The sequence below is a fragment of the Poecilia latipinna genome, unplaced genomic scaffold (assembly GCF_001443285.1).
Source record: "Poecilia latipinna isolate Pla-1442-1.1 unplaced genomic scaffold, P_latipinna-1.0 Scaffold1041, whole genome shotgun sequence".
In the NCBI taxonomy this organism is placed as follows: Eukaryota; Metazoa; Chordata; class Actinopteri; order Cyprinodontiformes; family Poeciliidae; genus Poecilia; species Poecilia latipinna.
Window position 1 is genome coordinate 288,771 of NW_015113657.1, and position 24,617 is coordinate 313,387.

A 24,617-nucleotide genomic window follows, 5' to 3' on the forward strand; every position below is an offset into this window, starting at 1 on the left:
TTTGAAGCCACAGGTTCTTTCTCTAGCTGAAAAAGAGATTTCGGATGAATTTAAGATAGCCCATCTCAGTAATAAGTGTAAATTATGAAATGAGCGACTCTCTCTGATAAATGGATGTCTCTCCTGCTAAATCCACATAGAGGTTTTGTGCTCTTTTAGCTTGAGGTGTTTCTGGAGGTATCTGTGTTAATTTCCCTTAAACCTTTCCATGTTTTAATTGGGGCTTGTTTTTGAAAGGCAAGTACATAGCAGCACATAACTATGAATTGGAAGTGAAGCCTGAATGGTATTTGCTTCCTTGAAGCCAACAATCCAGCTTCCACTCACAGATGCAAGTTAATGGGGACAAATGTCAGTGTCCACTCCCACATGGCATGTCACTGTTGACCTTTTGCCCTGTTACAAACAAGGCAAAGGTTTATTACAGCTTTGCAACATATTTCAGTCTCTGTGAAAACTATTAAACATTGCTTAAATTTTATTTCATCAGGAATGGAAAGATTTTTTTTTTCATAGCTGTGTTTTCTTTGATACATATTATACAATTGCTGTGGGTGAGTCCCCTTTCCTAACAGAAACCTTGTTGCTATTTAATGTATGACAAACTTTGTAGCTGAGGAAAGGTTTGTGACTCAAAACAGTGCATTGTGGAAACGTTACATTTGAATTGCTGATATTTACTCCCAGACAGAAACATCCATCATCTGTGTCTGAGTGCCAGATTAGTCCTTTCAAATAGGGGTCAAAGAGTCAAAGCTTTGTGTGAGCAGCTACTGTACTCCCGCCCCCTATCTGAAGCCTGCGGCTGTACAGTTTATATTCAGTCACGCAGCTGAAGAGGAAACCGGCACCACTTCCTCCCTTCTGTGTCGGTGTTTCATATGAAACATGATCAGGCTCATAACTGTCGGTGACTCTGGCCTCAATTTCGTTTTGAGACTGAAAGAATGGAAATATTCATCAGTGTTTCCGCAGGAGACACATCTGAACACCTACTGCTGATGTTCAGTTGCTGTTTATTGACTTAAAGGTTAATGATTGCCCTTTTTGTTGCTCTTGAATCAACCCTCTCTTACCCTGTGTTATGGTCTCGCCGACATTTCCTCTTTATATGAATGGTTAAAGATTTATTATTCAACTGAACTGAAGTTTAATGTGTTCTCTTGAGTCTTTCCATTTTTCGAGGAGATTTCTTTTCATGCATCTTTTTTAGAAAAAAATAAACTAAAATGATAATAATAATAATAATAATAATAATAATAATAATAATAATAATAATAATAATGATAAATCTGCGTGCAATGCATTGTTTTTGACCTGGGCAAGTTATTTTTCTCCGAAGGAAGATTTTTTTTCTCCCCCAGCCTAACAGTTTAACTTACTGTGGAAACATATGAGGCAACACTTCTAATTAGAATTGTACTAGTAAAAATAAAGGGATGGACAAATTAATGTACAGATTTTTTTTTATTTGTATAGAAAAATGTAAAAAGTACAACTTGGAAACTTTTTATCCTTCCAATCCCAAGTGAAACAAATTAAGCACCTACCTGTTTTGCTGTGCATAAGTAGCACAAATGTTGGTTGTTGCATATGATTCCCATACTAACGACAATATTACAAGGTTTTTTGAACTATAAAGGGGTTTTACGTGTGGATAACACATGGATTCAAAAGTGTGCAATGGGTCAACCACATGGATTCTGGCCGATAAGTATAAAAGTAAATAGTCTTAACCCTAAGCTAAATTGAGCAATGACAAAAGGCTTACTAATGTCCTCTTCCACTGATATCAGAATAGAAAACATGTGACCAAAATTTCAAAGGTTATTTCTAATTTTGGGTTTGAAGCATTTTTGCGTAATACTTTTATTAACCCATTAACTGGACCCATTGATTTGCAATGTAGGTATTTTGCTATGTAAGTATGTAAACAAAATGTACATACAAAATGTTCCTCTGTCCACATAATTAAATCCATCATTACAGCTACAGCTGTAGATTTACTGGAATAAATTACACAGAAATAGACTGTATATAATACTTATTTGACTTCTGATGTCAAATGTTTGCACTGAATGTGAATTAGGGTCTGAATAGAAACACACTCAACTCATCTGAGAATGTATCCACTACTTTGCATGAGGCTACAACATAAAATCCCAATTCTGAAGAATAATTACATTTTCCACCGTTGCTGTCATAGCCACACCAACATTTCCTGGTGACCTTGAGTAAATTGTTTGAAGGTCTACAGCTGAAACTTTTCATTCCTTTGGGGTCCAAAACAGCATTTCTTCATCTCACTCCTGGACTGGTTGAAGTTGTTCCCTGTTAAAGACATAAATGAACGTCACCTGACATCCTGGCATTGTCTCTGTTTAGGCTATTTTAAAGCACCAAGCCCAATCCAATCATGTTGTAATTCAAGCTGACAAGTTTAGGAAAAGAAGACCTGATTTGTGTTGTTAAGCCTAATTTATTTCTTAAAACGTTGCTGCGTCTGAATGCAGTTGTAATAATTTATTTCTGCCTTTCAGACTTCTTTACTTGACAGTTCTAAGAATTATACTGCTAAAACAAGACCTGGCTGGGATTAATTCAACCATTAGATGAAAGAAAGTTAACAGAGCACAGCCACTGTACATTACATAAAACAATCCTGATTAGGTTTATTTTTTGCACATTTTTGAAAATGTTTTTTTAGGCATTCGAAGCATCTGAATTTGTTTCATGTCAAGATATTCTAGAAAGTCTATCAGTATATAGTGATGCTTTATGTTTTCACATGACATATAATGAATTTGTTTTAGAGTGGAAAAACAGGTGTGCGCAGCCCAGGCTAAAAATAGATATAAGGGTTGTAATGGTTGCCTTCCTTTCACATGATCCAAAGTCCATGTTCAAAGAAGCTATCATGCAGAAATAGTGGCATTTTTTGTTTGCACACTGATTTAGAAGTACTGCTTCAAACACTAATAAGTTTAAATATCAAGCAATTTATTAAACACCAACTGCAGCACCCATCTCAGCAGCCTGTGTAAGCTTGGTGAAACTTCAAAATGTAACTTTAAATCCCGCTGACAGAGAAAGACAGCGAAGCAGCTGGAACTGTAAAGTGGAATAAAGCACTTGCACGTCAAAGCTTAGGTTGTTCAATGTTTGACACTCGCTGACACGAAAAACTATATTTAAAGACTGATGACCTCATTAAATGTGCGAGCATGCGGTTATTTCCATGTCGAGCTGTGGAATGACCATCAATGCCAGCTCAGGCTAAGATTTTTTTAGTTTTTTATTTCAGAACTGCATACTAGACACAAGCAAAGGATACAAAAACACAGCCTGGAGGTTGAAACTAAGTTAGCAACCTGATTTGATTTTCTAACATGAATACCACCATGTCATTCAGTAAAAAAATAAAATAAAATAAAAGGAGAGTTGTAATGGCTGTAAATTGGATAATAGACATGAAAACAAACAGAATAAAGATATATATTTAAAAAAGCTATGTTAGTTTTTAAAACAGAAATATTAAGTTTTGACTTCTTCACAAAAGGTAATTGCTAAATAAGCTGGTCACAGAGAGTAACATCCAAGAATATTAAAGGAGGCCTGAATGAAAGTAAAAAGTGTTATAGGAAAAGAAGTGTAAAAACAGATAGCTGGAGATGTGGTTGGATTGTGGGAAAACTTAATTTTAGGTTTTCATTAACTATAAGCCATCAAAAACATCCAATAAACACTTCAAACATGTTATACTGTGATAATGAAATAAGTCATTCATCAACTAAATTACTCAATATGGAAACACATCTGTATGAAAAAACACGAACTGATTTCTCTCTGAATGCTGGTCGTTTTCATCCTGCATCAGTTTGTGTTTTGTAATGTTTACCTTCAGTACTGAGAATCCATTCATTTTCAGTATTTTTCTGTGTTTTCTGTCATTTTATAACTTCAGTAAAAAAACAAAAAAATCCATCTATAGAAGGACACTCATTTATATTGTTCTGATCAAGGATTATAATTTGCCATATTTAATCAAAGGGACCCAATCTTGGATCAGAATCAGTTTCCAGCAGTTTCTAGCAGTAGAGATTAATATAAAATTCTAAGAAAACAATTTTAAGTTTTCCTCGGCAGTCAAGCATTTTGCAATTAAATATCTCCATAAATCATCAAAAATGTTTAAACAACAAGAGAAAATAAACTGATGTGAGATATGTGTAATATGTTTTGAATGGCGTAGGTGCAAAGTGGGATGTATTCACGTGTAAGGAGGGAAAATGGCCTCGAGTTGTGAACTCCAGACCAAGCTACTTTCCAGCCACAAATAAAAGTCAGACTGTAAACACACGAGTGTACTCCTGTTGTCGTTGTTACTAATAATATCCCTAATATGAGATTTATGTAATCAGATAACAACTTTTATAGCAGGTAGGGAAACAATACGTCCTACCTACACGCAACAAACCTTTGAACAAACTTAATGAGAAATGCAGACATCCAGGAGCGATCTCTCTGGGGCGGTTAAGTGTGGTGTGAGCCAATTTGAAACAATAGTCATCAGTATACACCTAGCCATGATGAAATTCATCAGACATAAGGTGATAACATATAAATACTAGAAGGGTGTATAACTTGTAAAATGCTTGAACTGACCAGGTGCCTTTGTGTTTTGGCATTTTTCGAGACAAAAACTTGTGTTTTTCTTTAGTCTTTTATTCCACGCTCGCAACAAACACAGCACCTGTGTCTTCTGACATGTATGAGATTATGTCATCAATATTTGCACTGATGTAAAAAAAAATCTGTTTGCAGTAATAGTAGCAGATAATTGGAACTGTAATAATCTAAACTCCTTATGTGAAAAACAATGAGAGCCATTTCAAGGGTAGACTGCTACAACCTAACACAATGGTTCTGACCTGGGACAGTTTGTCCTTGGAATGAACAGTCCTCACCACTTTTGCCAGAACTTCGTTTATCTCTTTATCTCTGCAGGGTTCCTGTCTGATAGTTGTCTGTCTGAACATTTATGAATAATTTTCACAGCACTGAGCTTAGAGCACAAAAGCCACCATGCCATAAAAAGATTCATTTGGCATACGTTCGGTGAGATGCAGGCATTGGCTAACCATTTTTTTCTACATCGTTCAGAATCGAGTCGAATTTTCGATGTAAAAAAGATTATATTATGAAAATGTACTCTGGAATGTTTATTCAAGACGATGTGCAGTGTTAGCTTTACATGCTGGCCAAAAGTAATTCTTTTAATCGCATCTGAGCAGATCACCTTTTTCCATATGTTTATTGTGGAAAACGGCTTGTTGTGGCAAATGTTAGTCACTATATTCCATGTAGTCAAAGAAATGTTAGGAGTGAATCCTTTTTAGACTGTTTTTATGGAGAAAAGGGGAAAAAAAAAATCAATAATCCAAATAAGGAAAAAACAATTTTCTTGTTTAATTTCACCTTATTGTGAAGATAAGCTGCATGATTCCTGAAGACACCCCATGCTACCTTTCATCAGAGGAAAAAAAAATAATAGTCCAAGCTTAATCCAAGCATTAAAAATCTATTTAGTACCACAAAGGTACTTAACAGGAAGCTTTGAAGTTCTTCCTAGCACCTTAAGCTGTTTCAGAGATAATTTGCTGTGGTTTCATCACCACAGGTCCTGCTATTTCTTTTTTCACTTTGGTAGAAACAATGTCTAGGCAGGTGTCATCTGGAATAAAACGCTTGATTCATCATGACCAACAGAGGGCAATAAAGATCTGTGGACTAACAGCGGGGTGTTTCCATCATCTTTGTGCAGCTTTGGTAAACTGCCATCACTGAAAAACGGCCATGACTAAAGTCCGCCACTAAACAGGGAGGAGAGAGAGTATGTAGCTCGGTTTTGCTCCATACTTTGCTTTTGTGCTGCTGCTAAAGGGCAAAACATTGTACAGAGCAAAATAAGTAAATACATATCCTGTGTAACTTCGCTGCTACCAGTGTGTTTCTTGGACGAACAACTTTCACAAAATTGCCCTGAGTAAAGCATGCTATCTGCCATTCAGTGCTTCAAATCCAAAGAGCCCCTCTAATCACAAAGCTTCTTATAAAGTATCAAGGTTCCCACAAGTTTGAGCATCCAGCTGAATAAAATCCAGAATTTATTTTTGCTTAGTTTGACAAATCAGCTAAAGAAATACCGGTAACACTTTATTTGAAGGGGCTTGAATAAGACTGTCATGACACTGTCATAAACATGACATAACATCTGTCATGAACATGAATAAGCCTTCATGAATATTTATGACTGTTGTCATAAAGCGTCATTCGGTAAATTATGACACTTTTAATACAAAGTTGACATTATTCAAAATGTCTTTGTTATGACAGCTTGACATTAACCAAGAAATCATTACAGATATAAATTTGTTATAAAAGTATTACTGATTGCACTTTAAAAATTAGGTAACTTTATGCAATTAAAGGTAAAGTTTGAACAGTAATGATTCAAATACCCCCCCAAAATCCCAACTCATTTCAGGTGGCTAAATGCTACTTAGTCTTTTTATGTATGGCCCAGAGTACCAACCAATCTTTTCTCTTATGTGCAGCAAAAACCCAAAATTGCTCTTTATGTCAGAGCAGACTGACCTACTGTTTACACATATTTGGCCTGAGCTATTCAAGAGCTATTCTACAGAAATGCATTTTCAGGTCACAAAGTTATAATTATTTAAAAGCTATACATTTGCCAAGGATTATGAATGGACCTTCAGGTCCATTTAATTTCCAAATGCACATCTAATGGCAGGTGTTCTTTCATGATTTATTTAAAGTTTAAAGCTTTAGCTTTCTGAATAATTAACAATTGAAATGAGAGTAATACTAGTAAATCTGTGAACAAAGTTTTATAAAAATGAATTAATTTTACTTGGAACAAATTTGGAATCTTTCCCTTAAGTAAAATATGATAGGAGGAAAGATGACACTATATCCATCTATGCAATGCACAATCTGGTCAAAAAGTGAAAAAAAAAAGGTTTCTACATAAAGATATCTACTCTAAAATGTGACTCTGAAGTTGAATTGCATAGCTTGTAAAAATCGTCCTACTTTTAGTTTCTAAACTTTGTCCATGAGCAGGAAACTGCACAGATGAAAGCAATGCTTTAGAGGAGTTGTGGCCATTTCACAGCAGGGTTTATGTTCCAATCAGAAAAGTATTTTTGTTCATTTCCTGTGTATAATGTCTCTTTTTTGTACTTTGATCTAAATACATGGACAGTACAGTGCCTTGCAAAAGTTTTTAGACCAAGTTGTTAAACCATTTCACATCTTGTCACATTACAACCATGAACTTTTGTGTATTATGTTTGAATTTTACATGATAAACCAAAACAAAATAGTGCATACTTGTGAAGTGGAAGGAATATGGTACATGGTAATGATCTGAAAAATGCAGCTTATATTTGACAATCAGTCTTTGTTTGTAGAACCATCGTTCTCAACACTTCACCTGGAAATTTGGGCAGAATGTCTTGGCCTGTTTTGCACGCCTAAAACCTAAAAAAAAAAAAAATAATTAAAATAGTTAAAGTTCAGTCATCTGTGAAGAGCAACTTTTAAGTTCTTATTTAGCTTTACCTCCATTAATTTCGGTGTACTCTCTGACTTGCTTTTCTGAGGATTTTTTAAGAAAAAAAAATCTTTTAAAAAATCCTCAAAAAATTTAGTGTGGTAATGTCATTACCAAACTGTCCAGTTTAGGTGGACAGTCATTTTTTAGAAAATGTAACTTTAAAGTGTTTTGTTGACGTACAAAGAGAATGAATAAAAGAAATGCTAGAAACAAGCAGATAAATCCGCTAAAAAATGCAACACTGTACCTAAAAGGATTTATTTATACAGCAGCCTATACACAGGATGATGTTTCATTATAAGGAAACACCAAAATATTTTTTTCTGGGCATTCTTTGATGGCGTTGACAGCTCCATTTTTTAAAGATGAGTTGCCTTGCATCATTTTTTTTGCGCATAAGACTGACAAGCACAGAAGAAAATAAACAGTTCGGCACATAGGGGCTTTATACGGAAAACTAATGGTCATGTTGATGTAACAGAGATCACAAAACAAGTTTTAACTTACAGCAGCAACATCACAGACATCTTCAGAAAACTGTTGGGAGGGAAACAGGGCCAGGGAAAATGCAGACCAAAACAGCCGAGATATCAGATGAATGCAGGAATCTGTGAGCAGCTTAGTAATTAGAATCAGCTTTATTCAGCAAGACTGTGAGCACAAACAAGGACTCTGACTGGTTTCATATTACTGCAAATAACTAAGAAGACAAGACCAAGTAGCAGTTTCCTCAGTGATGCTAGTTAAATTAAATAAACTTTGTGATATTTAATGTAAAATTTATATTCCACACTCTGTCTAACGTGCTTGTAGTAGGTTAGAGAGCCTGGAAATGTCCCTGAAACACAAACACAAGAGACGGCAGAAGCAAAACAGAACATGAGTGTGAATTAGAGAGACGGGAAGGACAATGAATCTGCTTCAGTAGAGGTTTTACAGGTTGATGAGTTTAAGCACCTGGAGTGAATCATTATAAGCGAAATGCAGTGCAGTAGTGAAGACATAAGGGGCTTTTTAGAGTTGTTAATTTAATCATGCTTTTCTTTCTTTGGTTTGGTAGTTCTGTCATTCCTAGCAGGTTAAATAGAGGATGTGAAATAGCTAATCAAACTATGGGAAGCACCCAAAGCTAACAACATGAAATGAAGATGATAATAGTTGGAGGAGGGCATCTGATGCATTATTTAAATTTCCCCAAGCAGCCAGAGGTGATAGCAGAGTAACACATGAATATTTGAGGGACATTTGAACCAGTAATGGTCTAAGCTATGAGACGATTCAAAATTTTTCTGTCTGGTCTTATTATGACTCATGGTGTATCGGTTTCCAAAGCCAAATGAGAGAGTCGATTACACAGGAATGTGTTCTGAGAGCCACCATTTATCACCGAGATGAAATTTTATGCTAATACATGAGAAGCACAAAGTGCAACTACAATCATCCTCATTAAAATGCCAACAGAGGAAGCTGGATAAAGGGAAATGCATTTTACATGAAACTAGTCATACACAAATTGAGCAAAGACGTCACATAAGCAAGTTTACAGAGGTAAAACTGTTAATAAACATTCAACTGTACCGTTAAGTTCAGCATGTGATGACTCACCGTGTTCAGGTCAACATGGATACTCATTTCTGTTATTAAAGATGGACAGTGGATGGGAACAGATGAGTTTTTGAAAAGAGGAGAAACAGAAGCATGATAGAAGTTATTTACTTAAAGGATGGCTCTTATTGTAATGAACTTAAGGCCAGGATAGTTTATGTACACAGCACTATGCATATACAATTCAAAGTATTTTACAGGATATCTAAAGAAAATAACAAAGTATGAGCATAAAAGCATTTCATAGAGAAACAGATGTAGAAATGCAAATATTAAAGGCATAGAACAAACTTCACTGTTTTTGCTTCAAAGCTACTGCACCCAAACATGCTTTCAATGTTGATTTAAAGAAACCAACAGTTTCTGCACCTCTCTGGTTCATTTTCCTTGGCAGCAGCGTTTTTGATGAGTTGCAATTGCATTTTTTTTCTACAGACACCCTTAAACTAAGTGTGGCGCTCTCGGGCAGGTTGTGGTTTGGCCCCCCCTTCTGGGGGAAATTCCTTACAAGGTGTTGCTGTAATCTCCTCAAGCACACTTTACCAAATTAATTTAAACGGTTTCAGGTCCTCGAGACATGAATCGCCCCAGTGATCAGAATTATTTTAATGCTTCATGAAGCTTCACTGCAAAACAGCTTGAAACTGGCATTGCAAAACAAACAAACAAACAAACAAACAAACAAACAAACAAACAAACAAACAAATAAACTACTAGAGAGAGATGTAGAAATGGAAGCATCTGGACATGAATGATAGAAACCGAAGTTTATTACTAGAATCAGGATTAGGTGAGAATAATCAACAGAATGAATAGATCCGAGGAGGAGAGTATAGGACAAAGAAGATGAGGGAAAACTAAACAATGACACAGATCAATTCAAAACTTTATAAGCACACCCGGGAATAACAGACAAGTGTGAAATATCTCGGAATAAGACAAAAATAAACACAAAAAACATGGCTTCATTAAAAAAAAACAGTAAGAATTTTAAAAGAGAGCCTGAATAATAAATATTCAATATTAAATATTATTTATTTAGTTTGCTTATAAATTAGAGGACTAATGTCTCAGCACGATCTAGAGAAACTCATCCATGCGTTTATCTTTAGCCGTTTTGATTACTGCAACAGCGTCTTCACAGGTCTGACTAATAAATCAATCAAACAGCTGCAGCTGATCCAGAACGCTGCTGCTCGCGTTCTCACTAAAACCAGGAAGATAGAGTTTTAAAGTCCCTACACTGGCTCCCTGTAGCTCAGAGAATAGACTTTAAAATACTGTTGTTAGTTTATAAATCACTGAACGGATTAGCACCACAATACATTAAAGATCTGTTATTGCTGTACCAACCGTCTAGACCCCTCAGATCTTCTGGTTCTGGTCTGCTCTGCATCCCCAGAACCAGAACCAAACAAGGAGAAGCAGCATTCAGTTTCTATGCACCACAAATCTGGAATAAACTTTCAGAAAACTGTAAAACAGCTGAAACACTGGGTGCCTTTAAATCTCAACTTAAAACCCACCTGTTAAGAGTTGCTTATGGCTAGATTAGTATTAGAGAGTGGGTTTTGATGTCTTCAATGTTTTTGATGTTTTTAATGTTTTTAATATTTTTATCTTTATTTTTTATCTCTTTATGTAAAGAAGTTTTAAAGATTTGAGTCCTTGTCAAATGGCGGTTTGACTAAAGTCCTACAGAAGGAAAGGCTTGTAGAGCCTCTTATTTTGGAGGAGATCCCATAAGGGCAAGTCCTCATGTGGATAATGTTTTTATTTTTTATTTTATTTTATTTTATTTTTTATTTTGTCTTATTTTTTATTTCTAAATCTCTTTATCTTTACTTTAATTTCTTTTTATTTCTCTTTCTCACTGTTTCTTTTTCTTAAAATCTCTCTCTTTCTCTGTTTTTATTTTAATTATGTAAAGCACTTTGAAATGCCTTGCTGCTGATATGTGCTATACAAATAAAATTTGATTGATTGATTGATTGATTGATTGATTGATTGATTGATTAATTTATTATGTTTACATGACTTTACTTAAGTCGATATAATATTAGTGTTATATTTTATTTTGAATGAATGGTAAAAATCCACTATAAATTCAAAGCAATTCATGGTTTTGACATTTAAAGTTGTTTTCTATACAAGGATTTGAACCTGGGAAAAAAAACTCTTCTAATGAATCCTAGCAGGAAAAAAATGAATGACACAATGCATTAGTATTTGTGACATTTCCATGCACCCAGAACTAAGTGGTATAAAGATAAGCAAGAGAACGGTGGGATATTATTTTGTTTAATTAATTGAACTTAGTGTGCTCTTAATGTGTCACATTCTCTTTACAAAAAATAAAAGTTCAAGCGTGGCGTTTGCCAAATTCATGATGACAATTCTTCCTTGCAGCAGAGGAGAATGTTCTCCTCTGTGCATTGGAGTGTTGCAGGCTCCCTGCAGATAAATCAATACCAAGATTTATCAATCTTTACTGTACATGGAGCCTGACTGAAATAATTTCCACTTGAAAGTTTCAACTGCAAATGCACTGAACACATTCAGCAGCAGCTCAGGAACAGAGACATAAAAGATTCAAGAGACCCCAACAATGCTTGGGATGTATTGATTCAACGTGGGAATCCTCGTGGACCTGATGCCTGCAGAAAAGGCTGTTTAGCAAAGGATTTTCCATAATGCTTCTTTGCTGTTATTGTCATTGAGTCAAGGCTCCAGTGGCATTCAGAGATTTTTCACTTCCCATGTGTTTCTTGGCAATATTGGCATTTTTCACCAAAGATCTCAAGTTTTTCTCCTTCCTAACATTCGAAAACTTTTTCTCTCATCATCTTATTATCTTTCCAGGTGTGGGGATAGTCTAGCCCTCTCACTTTCACTTCATCTTACCATATTTTGGCATTATTATTATTATTATTATTATTATTATTATTATTATTATTATTATTATTATTATTATTATTATTATTATTGCTGGAGCCATTGCTACAGTTTAACTGCCTGAACCCCTCTGCAATCATTTGTTGGGATTTTATTCAAATCAATTTCTTTCAGTCTTGATCAGTCTCAGCAGGGAGGCTGATAAACAAAATCAAACATTAGAGCCAGTCAGACAAAACAAATAAATGATGGAATCGGAAGTTAATTTGACAACAATTTGTCTCTACAAAGAAGAAATGACAATGTGTGTCATTATCATTGCTGAAGAAACGTAACTTACAGCTATAAAATACATAAATATTGAAATAAACATATGATTAATAATCAGCAGTTCCATTGTTTTCCAAATGTAACATTATCACCTTCCAGCTACTTTTAACTGCAGATCACGACTGCTTTGCTCTCCCACTTTGCTCCTTAGCACTTTATTCAACCCTTTGAATTTGGTCATGGAAATAAATCTAACCACGGAGAGCTACAAACCTGAACACAAATGAAACGGAGAAGCTGTAAAACAAATTGCTTATCTTCTTTAATGCTAGGTTCAGGTGTGAACAAACACAAAAAGATCCCAAAAATATTTGGTGTGAGCAAAATTGTTTCTAACAATCCATCTGTGGGTGAGTTATTGTACAAAGACTACAATGTTGCTTCAAAATATTTGAACACTGAGAGATAATTTTTAACTCATTTCTATTTATTGACATCGGGGGGTTTTTTGTTTTGTTTTGTTTTTTTTTAGATATCTTCAAGTTCAAAATTACTTCCATTTTTTCAGACAGGTGCAGTAATCCAACAGGATAAATAACATCAAATATTTTCCTCATACTTGTGCATTTATCGCTTTCTTTTTTTGTCTAATTTTCCCCTTTCAAACTGCTTTTTCATGTAGCAGATGGCAGTGCTTTGCTGAGCAGCTCTGTGAGGTGTGAACACGGTGACGAATATGAAAAAGTTCAGTTGAAAGCTGTAATTATGTCTTATGTATGAGCTGAATGAGTCTAAATTACATTGCCTTTACAAATCAAGATTATCCCAGAAATGAAGACGCCTCTTTTACCTTGTCTCTTGCATCTCTCTTCTTTCTGGTAGAAAATGTTGCACAAATAATAAATAAATAAATAAATAAATAAATAAATAAATAAATAAATAAATAAATAAATAAATAAATAAATAAAAATCTCACATCTGGGTTTGCACAAAATCTGACAGTCAAGGTAAGGTGACCTTTGCAAACCGAGCCACTGAAATCGTACATAAACCATCAGTCCACATCTGCTGGCACAAGGTGACATTTCAATTCAAGGTTGTCATATTGTTGAGGATTTCTGCTACTCTGCTGCACTGTAGTTGTCTACATTTCTGGGAGCAAAATTTCAGCTATGTCTGAAGAATATACAAGCACAGAAAAGCAAAAATAAAACAATCCAATTTATTTAGCTCAAAAACTTTAAGTTAGAACAAAACAGATGTAGCTTTTTTTTATATGTTTAATATAGAAGCTATTCAAATTGATAAGGTTTACTGGGGATTTTTTTAAAGTTGGGGATATTGGTTCATAACCTAACTTTGCCTAAAACTTCTTCACAACTTTATCTTTGAACTTTGTGATGCTGTTTGTTTTCTGATGCTCTTCAACAAACATCCGAGGCCTTCATAGAACAGCTACATTTATACTGTCAAAAAATGACACACAGGAAGACTCCATGACCTATGAAGGCAAAAGCTTGAACCAGATTTTAATTTGATCTACACTGTATAAATACGATAAAATTCTCGTAACCACAGCTGCCAGTATTTTACTGTAAATTAGAGACATTTCTTTTAGAGTATACCAGAGTAAAGGAGACATAATTATAATCCACACCATATGCAACAGATTTATAGGTTTGTGTAAAATTTTGCAAGATACATTTCTTCTTTTTTTTATTCTGCTATTGTTATTCTTTTGTAACAATAAATCACTTTAGTCTATCAGGTAAAATCTTCATTATTCCCACTGATGATTGTGATTTTAACAGGAAAAGACACAGTAACTTGGCAGAAACTATTCATAATCTCTCAGTGTTCGAAATGTGTTGGATTCATGTAGATTTTTGGACTTATTCAGTAGCTTCCTTTCTGGTTCATGGGATCAAGCGACCGACTGCAACTAAAAAAATCTGCCAGCAGTTTTTAAAGCCTGAAGGTATTTTAAATTTGCAGCAAAAAAGTTAGTGAATCAATTTGGGGTTGAATTGTAAGTTTTATTTATGTTTTTAGTTTTACACAAGCTACTTAAAAGTTTCTGATTAAAGTTTTTAATAATTTTTTTTTATCATTTTTAGGTGTACTGTGTGACTACTTGGAATAACACTGTAAGATAAACATGACAAATTTTTCAATCAGCTCTAAATTGAACTTAAAGGGAATGTCTAATATGAAAAAAACATCCAGTGTCAGGAATTATTAAACTTGCAGAAGATAATTTGTCAAGCACATCCTTGAATTTTCTAAATTGTAATTAAAGAAAAATAATTGAAAAGGGTATATTTATACAATTACATTTGAAAATGGTCATTTTGAAAACACTTAACATTCAGCAAAATGAAACATTTACTTTATTCAAGTGCATAAACAGCAATAAGAGAGACGAATTAATAGGCCCTAATAGACTTTTTTTCTCCTTATAACTATGAGTCATGTTTGATCTGTGTTTCAAATGAATAAAAGTTAAAAAAAAATTAGGCTGTTTTCTTTACTTTGACAAAAACAAAAAAGCCACAGGAAAGCCCAGTTAGATTGTGATACAAAACAGATGGTACTATGAGCAACAAAACATTACATGGAAATATTGAAACAACAACAACAACAACAACAACAACAACAACAACAGTCAGGAAGTTAAGGTGAGTTTGAACAAAATGGTCTAGAAGTCAGATTCAGTTACACCAGTTCAGACAGGAGGAATAATCCACAATTGCTGTACAAATACTTATAATTTAATAACATCTTCAACTGCTGAGTGAAAAAGTGAAATGGCACATCCATATGCCAAGCATTAAATTAGTGACGTCATTAACACGTTAGTTGGTAAAAGCACAGCAGCAACAATTCTCAAGCTGATGACCTGAAGAAATGAGCTCAAAAGTCTGTTCCTTTGAAGAGCGTCTCTGTCATGTTCCTTTTGTCACACCGTGATGAACTTTCTTTTGTTGCTGAGAGTATTTTCTACTCAATTAAGAATGCCTATGCAGCCTTTTCATGGCAAGGCTGCTTTTGATTTGACTTTGAACTTGCTAGCAGGAAAATTTCTGCAAAAAGGCTTTCCTATTGCCCTACATTTCTTAAAATAAGAAGCAGAAATCACCTAAAACCCTGAAGGATACTCTCGGAAAGGATATATTATTTCTTCTGCAGAGCAGCTGTTCAAAATGTAATCTGCCTGGCTATTGAACTTATGATACTAAATGACAAGGAGATTAGGTTTTATAACAATACCTGTTGAAAACACTGAAACAACACAGTATTTTGCAAATATTTTAAATCCCATTTGAACTTCATTAATAAGCTTTGTCAAATTAGAACCGTAAACTTCAGTGTATTTCTTTTTCATTTGTACCTAATTGTGAAGGATGAAAATAATACGTTTCAGCAGTTTTCTTACTTACAGAAAAAGTTGAAAAAATTGGCATGCACATGTAGCAAGAATTTGAGGCAGCACTAAAAAATTAACAAGGTGCAAAATCAAAATTATTGATCACAAGCAAAGCCTGTGAGGATAGAAATGCCTCAGGCACTGAAAGCACATGCCACAAGTTTTTGTCACAGTGTGAAACTACTTTGGCATCTCAAGTAACACTAGAATACCATAAGTATTTGTTGCAGTCATTGTGGGTTGCGGTTTCTTCCGCTAGACGCTGCCATGACCTATTCTTAGGGTGTTATAGGTAAAATTGTTCACACCTACATGAGCAATTTTCTGATGGCAGAAGGAGTCCTTACATAAACTCAATGCATCATTGGGCCAAATCATACTGGCAGTTTTGTTTCCCTGCTCTCAGATCCACAGCAGTTCTCCAACCATATTTAGATTGTGGCTGTGTAACAGAGAACGAGCACTAGTTAAGTACCTCCAGCTGAATCATTAAATTGGCTGGACAGAGAACAAGGACTTTCTTCAAGCAGAATTTCTTTCTGCTAGCTTTTTGATGAAATCCTTAGTGAATTTTCTGCCACCAATCTATTTTTTGCTGATTCAGTTTTCATTGTCAGACAGGCCATAAAGGACTGTGTTGTTAAAACTTAAAGTTTATATCAGAATCCACTCCGCAGTTGACCAGTGGTCCTAAAATGAGTTTCTTCCTCAGTTTACTTGCTTTTGCAGTCCCCATTAAATTAATCTTGGTTCATTGGAGTTAAGGTCGGCTGGCATAACAAGTGAGCTCTCTAATTATATTCCTTCTTCAGGGAAAAGAAAAACAAGCAGCCATTGGTCCTTTAAAAGATCTTTCCTAATTGAAAGATTGACCTGTATCAAGCCAGCCATAGTTCAGATTCAGGCCTATGACATCCAAAACATGATTGCATTGTCTCTGAGCCCTTCAACATTGCAAAGTAAAAAACTAAAAGACAATGACCTAAACTTTGCAACACCCATTTCAAAGTAAATGTCTTGTTTGGTAGGTGTCAGAGAAGATCCGTGCCTTCCTTTAACAACATGGTCTGTTTTGGTCCTCATGTTGTGATAAAGCCTGTCAGCCCTTTAGCTGCACTCTATTGAACGTATGTGAGGATTCTGATGTGAATGTTGACGTAAATGATCTCCAACTGCTTGCTGTCTGTCTTGCTGATTTTGTAATCCTATTTCTATGATGCGACTAGCTCTTATCCTCTCTGATGTTGACTGAGTCTCTGAATCTGAGGCCTCAGGGATTTGTCATTATTACTGAACAAACAGCACCATCAAGAACAAGGGACAAATCAGAAAGGTCAGGGGTAAAGATGTGGCAAAGTTGCAACTTTAAAGTGACAATTGCATCACAATTGCAATTGTGATGCATTTGTGAAAATGGAAAATTATTTCCATTTTCCATTAAGAATATTTAGTTATGTGATCCAGAAATCTGTCCTTTACAAAGCAAATTTTGAAAGGAAACCTTAACCCACAAATTATGTTGGGGGCATCAAACATTAGAAGAAGTTGCTCTAGACAGATGAAGCCAAATCTGAACTTTCTAGGCAACATGCACAATATATGGAGCAAAACTAACACTACACCAAACAAACACTCACCACCGTGAAAATTACCTTCCTCAACATCATCATGCTGTGGGTAAGAGTCATTTTCAGCAGAACAAGAAAGATGGGTCAGAATGAATGAGAAGATGGATTGAAATGCAAAGCAAACTTGAAAGAAAGCATCTCTGTAGAAGCAAAAGGGTTGGATGGAGGTTCCCTTTCCAGCAGGAGAAAGACCAAACACCTACATGGCAAAGACAATCTGTGACTTGAGAACTGCTGTACAGATTCTTTACATCCAATCTGACTGAGCTCGAGATAGTTTCTGAGGAAGAATGGGTAATAATTCTAGGCTCTAGGTGTGCAAAGCTTTAACCAAAAAGATTTTCAAAACATCACAGCTTTCACACCATGTTGTGACAAAGTCTGTCGGCGGCAAGTGCATTTGCAGGAAAATAAGCTTCTACTGGAGAACTACATAAAGATAAAGCTACACTTTTCATGTTTTAATTGTGTAAAAGAACATAGCAAGTTTCTTCATAATGATGCCTGGTTTTATCAAAATTAATGAATTATGAATAGATTAAACAAAATAAGTCAGTCCAACTTAATGGACACAAAAAAAACGTCGTTTCCCAGACGACCATCGCAAAACAACGCGATGACGTCAGACGCCACCAGGAAGTTTATTCTTGAATCTCGTTACCTTTGCACCGCAGCGAAACCTGAAAGTTGCCCTACCAGGAGGAGTTAGCGTTCCCCGCATAAGACAGGGTGAACTCCTGCGTCCTCCGCCAGTCTTCCATCCCGTCATATCTTTGAGCAACACCGCAGAAGCGGTCACGGAGTCACGGAGGCTGGAGTTTATGCTTAAACCACGCATGTCTATCTGGAATTATTATTGAATGCCTGCTGAACTATATAGGCTACACTGTCTGTTTTGTATGCCTCGTAGTTTACTTGAATTTAAGGTCAACCCATTAGCCAGTGACCCATCTGTTGTGTGTGACTAACTTCAGTCTAAAGATAAAGGAACCGCTCATTTTGAGCCGAGTCTCCAGCTGTTTGTCCTCGGAGTTCTGAGCTGACTGAGGTGAGCTGATAAACTTTTATTCAAACACGTTACTTGCATGTTTGTTCACATGCATGAATAGATTCTGCAAATATATGTCTTGTTTTGGTATTGTAACATAAAAGCTACTGTTTCACTTACGTTATATTTTACTTTGTTGCACGTATGCGGGTTATCTTGCCTTTGAGAAGCCATAACTCCTTGTCATACCCACCTGTTGTTCCAACATTGTCATTTCACCTCAGTTTATTTTTCTTAGTAGCTATTTTATAGGTAAATAAGCAATTGTGCTTAAATTACAGCTCCTATTTACTTGAGATGCTTATTATTTACTAGATCCTGTTTCAATAGATCCGTCTGGAAACAGGGAAATAAGCACTGTGATGAAGTAGATTTGTCTTTGCAGTCATAAATAAAAACTAGAATATTTAACAAAGCAAATTTCTTTCAGTAACTTAATTAAGTAAAACACACTAGATTAATTGTTTAAAAAGTTTTAATATAATGAAAACATGATGCTTAAGATTATAGATTCATTGAAGAGAGATTTCCAATATAGAAATATGGGCTTAATGAAAAGTAGCTGTCAAAGCAGTATGAAACATTGAGTAGTGGATGGTACCTGCATTGTACTGAAAATAGTTCAAGTATTCACAAATTGGTATAATCACCAAATCAGTTGTTGTTTTTTGTGCTTATTTTGCTGCAAGGTTTCTAGTTTTCCTGGACAGGATCCTGCTCGATCCTGGGCTGTACATACTAACTTGTGTTGCAAAGAGTCCTAAACTGTGGAACAGTTGCAGTAATTGGATAAGTAAACCAAAGTAAATATATTCGGGGGGGTTTTGGACAATATGCAAACACAGTTGTGTTAAAGAAAGCAAATTATTTTGTTTGTTTTTTTGCGACTCAGTACCATGCTGCCTTAGTCAGTGTGGTACAGAGCTGTCAAAATTTGACTGATAGATGAAATGCAGAGAAAAATGCAATAATTTTCAACTAACCATAAAAGACTGCGTTACGCAGTGTCAGATAATGTATTTTGCTGCAATGGCAAAAGGCTCTGAATCTGAATTTAATGAGATCAACATGTAATTTCAGGAGAAAGGCAAAATCGTGCCGTTGAATGCTCACCAGAACATTCTGCATAATTAGGCTATTTTTCAGTGAGTCAGTTAGTTTCTTTGTCCAAGTACCTGTTGAATCGTTTTGAAAAACAGCCTGAATTACATTATTTGGAAACAGGAGAACATAATGATGGGCTTAGTGAGAAAAACGCTCACAAGTGTCTTGCTTGTGACATGTTTTTAATTCTAAAATAACCCGTGCATTATCTTACATGAATTGAGATCTGCATGTTTAGATAAGCTTGGCAGTCATAAACCCATGGCACTGCTGGGAGTGAAAGTCATCGAGTTGGCGGGTCTGGCCCCTGCACCGTTCTGTGGCATGATCCTGGCAGACTTTGGAGCCAAGGTGATCCGTGTGGACCGCACCAAGGTTTTCTCAACTGTGGACACTCAAGGTCGCGGCAAACAGTCCGTTGCCCTCAACCTGAAAACGCCAGAGGGCGTGGCTTTGCTCAGGCGGCTCTGCGTTCAGTCGGATGTTGTCCTCGAGCCCTATCGCAAAGGTCAGAACTGAATCTGTAAAAAGATGGGGGGGGGGACACTTTTAAGTGACTACTAATTTGTCTTAAAACCATTGAGCTTAATCTAACACAGTAAGGAAGCCAACGATGAATAATTGTTATTCTTCTCATTTTAAGGTGTTATGGAAAAACTGGGCCTTGGTCCAAGTGAGTTACTTTCAGAAAATCCTCGTCTGATCTACGCCCGGTTGACGGGATATGGCCAGAGTGGGTGTTACGCTTCTGCAGCTGGACATGACATCAACTACCTCGCCATGTCAGGTAAGGACTGGTTGGGTTACCTTACCAAACCAATATATAGTCATATTGGTTTGTTGCAGAAGTCTTAATTAAGAGCCAGAATATGAATTGAACAATGCAGGATTTCTGATGATCTTCAGAGTTCTTCTTTGAAGCTTGGATGCTCTTCCACCCACAATGTAGTCATCCTCAGAGTAATGTCACATAAATTCAATTGAGTCATTTTCTTCTCTATGACTTCCTTATAAATGATGCAGAGACCCAGTTCTGTTACCCACTATTTGAAATGTAAAGTATAATAGAACAAGTCTTTCAACTGCTGCATACTGTATATTTTGATCTCCATGAATAAGAAAGTGACTAGAAGAAAATAGCTGCTTATAAAAATATCTACAGTCAGAGCAATGATTGAAAAGTATAAACAACTGGAACTATTGTGACTGATTTAGTCTAACAGTTAAAGTTGAGAGGATAATAAGAGAAGTTCAACAAATGGCTTTGGGGTATGTCAGAAAAAAGCTATACCCCCCACCCCCATCCTGTCCTACCATCACAAACGTAAGCACTTGAAGCTTTCTAAACTCTGTTTGGATTTTGCTTTGGAACTGAGCGCTTTGATCAGGTGGCAAACAGTCGGGCTTTTAGCAACAATCGCTCCTGGTGAGTCTTGGTGTTAACAGAAGGCGAAAGTGTGGAAAAGCACCTCATGTCTACTGTGATATTAAAGGATGTTTGATACTGGGGGTCTGTTTCTCCTTCCAAAGCCCTTGAAACCTTGTTAAAATATAAATCTGTCTTATATACAAATGTAATAAAATAATCCTGAAAATTAAATTAAAAAGGGTGATTAGGAGGCTCCAAACATATGGCCAAACCAACACAGAAATGGTTCATCAAATGCAAATTCAACATTCCTCCATAGCCATGTCAGTCCTCAGGCATAAATCCCACTGAAAACTTGCAGGGTGAGCTGAGAGCATAAAAGGAGAGTTTGGACTCTGGGTGAACTACAAAGGGTGTGCAACGAAGAATTATCAAAGATCCCTCTACCTACATACTTTTAGCTTGTAACATTTTGTGGGTGAACACTGTGTGGTGCTATAGGCAAGAAAGTTTGTACTAAATAGTATCAATGGAATGTTTTTTTTTTCTACTCTAAATGAATGTTGTCAAATTAGAGGCCAGATTCTTTTTCTAAAATCACGCTGCTTAAAAAGAACAAATCTGCTTGTTTTAGGGATTTTAAACACCATTACCAGAGAACTCAGCAAATATGGAGGTGCTTTAAACTTTAGTTTTAGATGTTTTTTATTGTCGTTTCTGGAAGTTACCCAAAAGAGTTAATCTGTTGAAGGATTTTAATCGTTTTATCTGGAGAAAAAATGCTCTGCATTCAACCTGTTGAGACCCAGCAGCATTTTTCAGAAACTTTTAAACAACCTTCGAATGAGCACAGAGGAAAGATACTGTTACGACCCGGCCAGGGGAAAGGGAAGTAACATTAAAAAAAACCTAGGTGGTAAGGTTTTAACAATTTAGAGGTTTATTGTTAGGTTTAACAAAATAAAGAGGGTAAAAATTAACAATAGTCAAAATGTAGGGACTTACAACAGAAAAGTACTAAACAAAACAAATTACACAAACAATCAGTTGTAAACCAAAAACTTAACCAAACAAAAATAGACTTTCAGAACAGGGTACGCAAAACAAACTACAAATCTCTAACAGAGATTCAAAGATCCCTCACAGGGAAAAAACGAGTGTAACACGAGCTATCAAAGCTAACAAGGGTTAACAGAGCTATCAGAGCAAACAAACAGCAGTGAAACACCTAACAAAGTGGCAAGCTGTCTAAACAAAAGGAAACAGCCGCGCCTTCTCCCAGGATGTCCTTGGTTCTTAAAGGGAGGCCTCAACAGTGATTGGTGGAGCCGGCAATTGATGACCCAATCACGGTAGGCCTCAGGATGTAGGACAGGACGAGCAGGGCAGCACCCACTTCCAGGTGGAGTCAATCTAATTAGCCACTGAAAACAAAACAAACACAGAAAAAGGCCACTGGCCGTAACACCTCCCCCCTTAAAATCCTAAACAAAAGGGTTTGGAAGGAACATTCCCAACCGAAGGTAACTATATAAGCTACACTCTAGATAAAGCATCTGCTAAGAAGTTGTCTGTTCCATTTTATTTGATGGTAACACAGGACTAAATCTTAGGTAGACCTCAAGGTGCTGAAGCACTAAAAGCAAAGCCAGAGTTTCTCTCTCAATGATGGGGTACTTGAACTGACTTCTTATAAACTTACAAGAAAAGTAACAGACGGGATGATCAGCTCCGTTATCACCTTCCTGTAAAAATACAGCTCCCGCTCTCACAGCACTATCATCCACCTCAACTTTAAATGCCCTAGACATGTTTGGAGAAGAGAGGACAGGTGGATGAGACAAAAGAGATTTAACATTTCGTAACGAATGCTGATACTCAGAAGTCCAATTGAGGTTTACATTTAGGTTCAGCATAGTAAGAAGGAGGACTACAGTTAAGATTCTACAGACATTCTTGTAAACACTAGTCATCCCAAAAAAAATGGCGAAAGGCTTTTATTTTGACTTTCCACCAACACATCTTAACCATTTCTGGGTCTGGTTGCAGTGGAGTTGGGTACAAAATGGAATGATGAACAGGAGTAACCTTGTCAGTGTTACCAGTAATCTGAGAGGTGGGGTAGCTGTGGCAGTACCGACCATAGAATGACACTGGTTCAACTCTGGCTTTGTTAGCACTTACCACACTCGAGAAACACCTTTTTGGTGCTGAAACCACCTTCTGGGCCGCACAAGGCTGAGATCGTGTTATTGAAGAAGAATGACCAACAGCATCTTGTAGCACATCAGGTTTCCCTTGGTGGACTGCAGGCACCTGCGTTTTAAGCTGTGTTTTTTTCTCATCTAAAAGGATTGACATAAGTACACTGTCAGACACGTCAACATTTCCCTCTGGGGTTTCCTTCAATTTTTGAGCCCTGGTGAGCACACAGGAAGTAGAGACAGCAGTCGGTGTTGCGTCTTCCTCCTTAGGAAGGGAGCAGAGGACATCTAATACTTCCGGGGATGGTGTTACTTTACCACCTGCAATATCATTACCAAGTAAAAGGGAAATGCCTTTAACTGGTAGCACAGAACAAACAGCAACAGGAAAAGTACCAGAAATCAGTTTTGATTGTAAATGTACCAGATGTACAGGTCGGGGGCCATAACCCATTTCAAGTCCTTGCAGTACAACACTGTAGCCACAAGACGACATCTCAGAAAAGGGGAGGGAGTCTGCTAAGATAACAGATTGGGAGGCACCAGTGTCTCGCAATATACGAACTGGATGTGGATCTGCAAGTTTTCCTGGTAATGAAACATATCCAGTCAGCAAAAAAGGTTCAAAACATGGATCTGGAGTGCAGCCACATTCAGTTTTTCCTAGAATATGAGCTTTTCTCTCAATTAAACCCACACTCTTTGGTTTGGTCTGTGAAGTGTTCTGTTCTTTTCGTTTCAAGGCTAAACAATTAGCAATGAGATGACCCGCTTTGTGACAGTAGAAACACTCCTTGTCATTCTTTTGAGGAGTTGATTTTGGTTGCTCAACAGCTGACTTTATAGACATACTTTTATTGAGCACGGACTGAAAGGTAGACTTATGTGTAAGCACATACTCATCAGCTAACACAGCAGCAGAAGACAGTGAGTTTACCTTTTGCTCATTCAAGTGAACAACAACACGTTCAGGTAGACAATTTTTGAACTCTTCCAATAGAACAAGTTCTCTCAGAGTATCAAAATTTGTCACCTTACTTGAAGCACACCAACGGTCAAAGAGACTTCCCTTTTCTCTGGGAAGTCTCTTTGACTTCCCAGAGAAAAGGGTCTGAGAGGGGCTTTTCTTAAAAGACCTAAATTTTTGCCGGTAAGCCTCAGGAACAAGCTCATAAGCTTTCAAAATGGCAGCTTTAACCACATCATACTTTTGGGTGTCTGAAAGAGGAAGGGCGGCTACAACCTCTTGAGCTTTACCATAGATTTTGCACTGTAAAAGTAAAGACCAAACGTCAGGTGGCCACTGTAAAGCCTGTGCTATTCGCTCAAAAGCAGAGAAGTAAGAATCAATCTCTGTCTCTCGAAACTCAGGTACTAAAGAGACGTACTTGGTAACATCAAAGGGTCTAATAGAAGAGGGCC

General features: G+C 36.5%; 1 protein-coding gene across 5 annotated transcripts; it reads left to right on the plus strand.

Annotated features, from left to right (window-relative positions):
- The first annotated feature begins 18,076 nt into the window (after positions 1 to 18,076).
- LOC106959044 (alpha-methylacyl-CoA racemase-like) lies at positions 18,077 to 21,818 on the plus strand. Of its 5 annotated transcripts, none has more exons than XM_015051313.1 (4): positions 18,077 to 18,518; positions 19,208 to 19,321; positions 19,847 to 20,130; positions 20,266 to 21,818. In XM_015051313.1, the coding sequence occupies exons 3-4, from the start codon at positions 19,884 to 19,886 to the stop codon at positions 20,475 to 20,477; spliced, it is 459 nt and encodes a 152-aa protein (XP_014906799.1). In that variant the 5' UTR covers positions 18,077 to 18,518; positions 19,208 to 19,321; positions 19,847 to 19,883; the 3' UTR covers positions 20,478 to 21,818. The 5 variants fall into 5 exon arrangements, with proteins under 5 accessions (XP_014906799.1, XP_014906800.1, XP_014906801.1 ...); XM_015051314.1 differs by having other exon boundaries at positions 19,861 to 20,130; XM_015051315.1 differs by lacking the exon at positions 19,208 to 19,321.
- The last annotated feature ends 2,799 nt before the right edge of the window (positions 21,819 to 24,617 follow it).

What these genes read in the sequence shown, in the direction of transcription:
- LOC106959044 (XM_015051313.1), top strand. Translation starts at nt 19,884, where the DNA reads ATGGCACTGCTGGGAGTGAAAGTCATCGAGTTGGCGGGTCTGGCCCCT. An exon ending in CCTCGAGCCCTATCGCAAAG is followed by an intron (nt 20,131 to 20,265) that starts GTCAGAACTGAA and finishes TCTCATTTTAAG; the next exon opens with GTGTTATGGAAAAACTGGGC.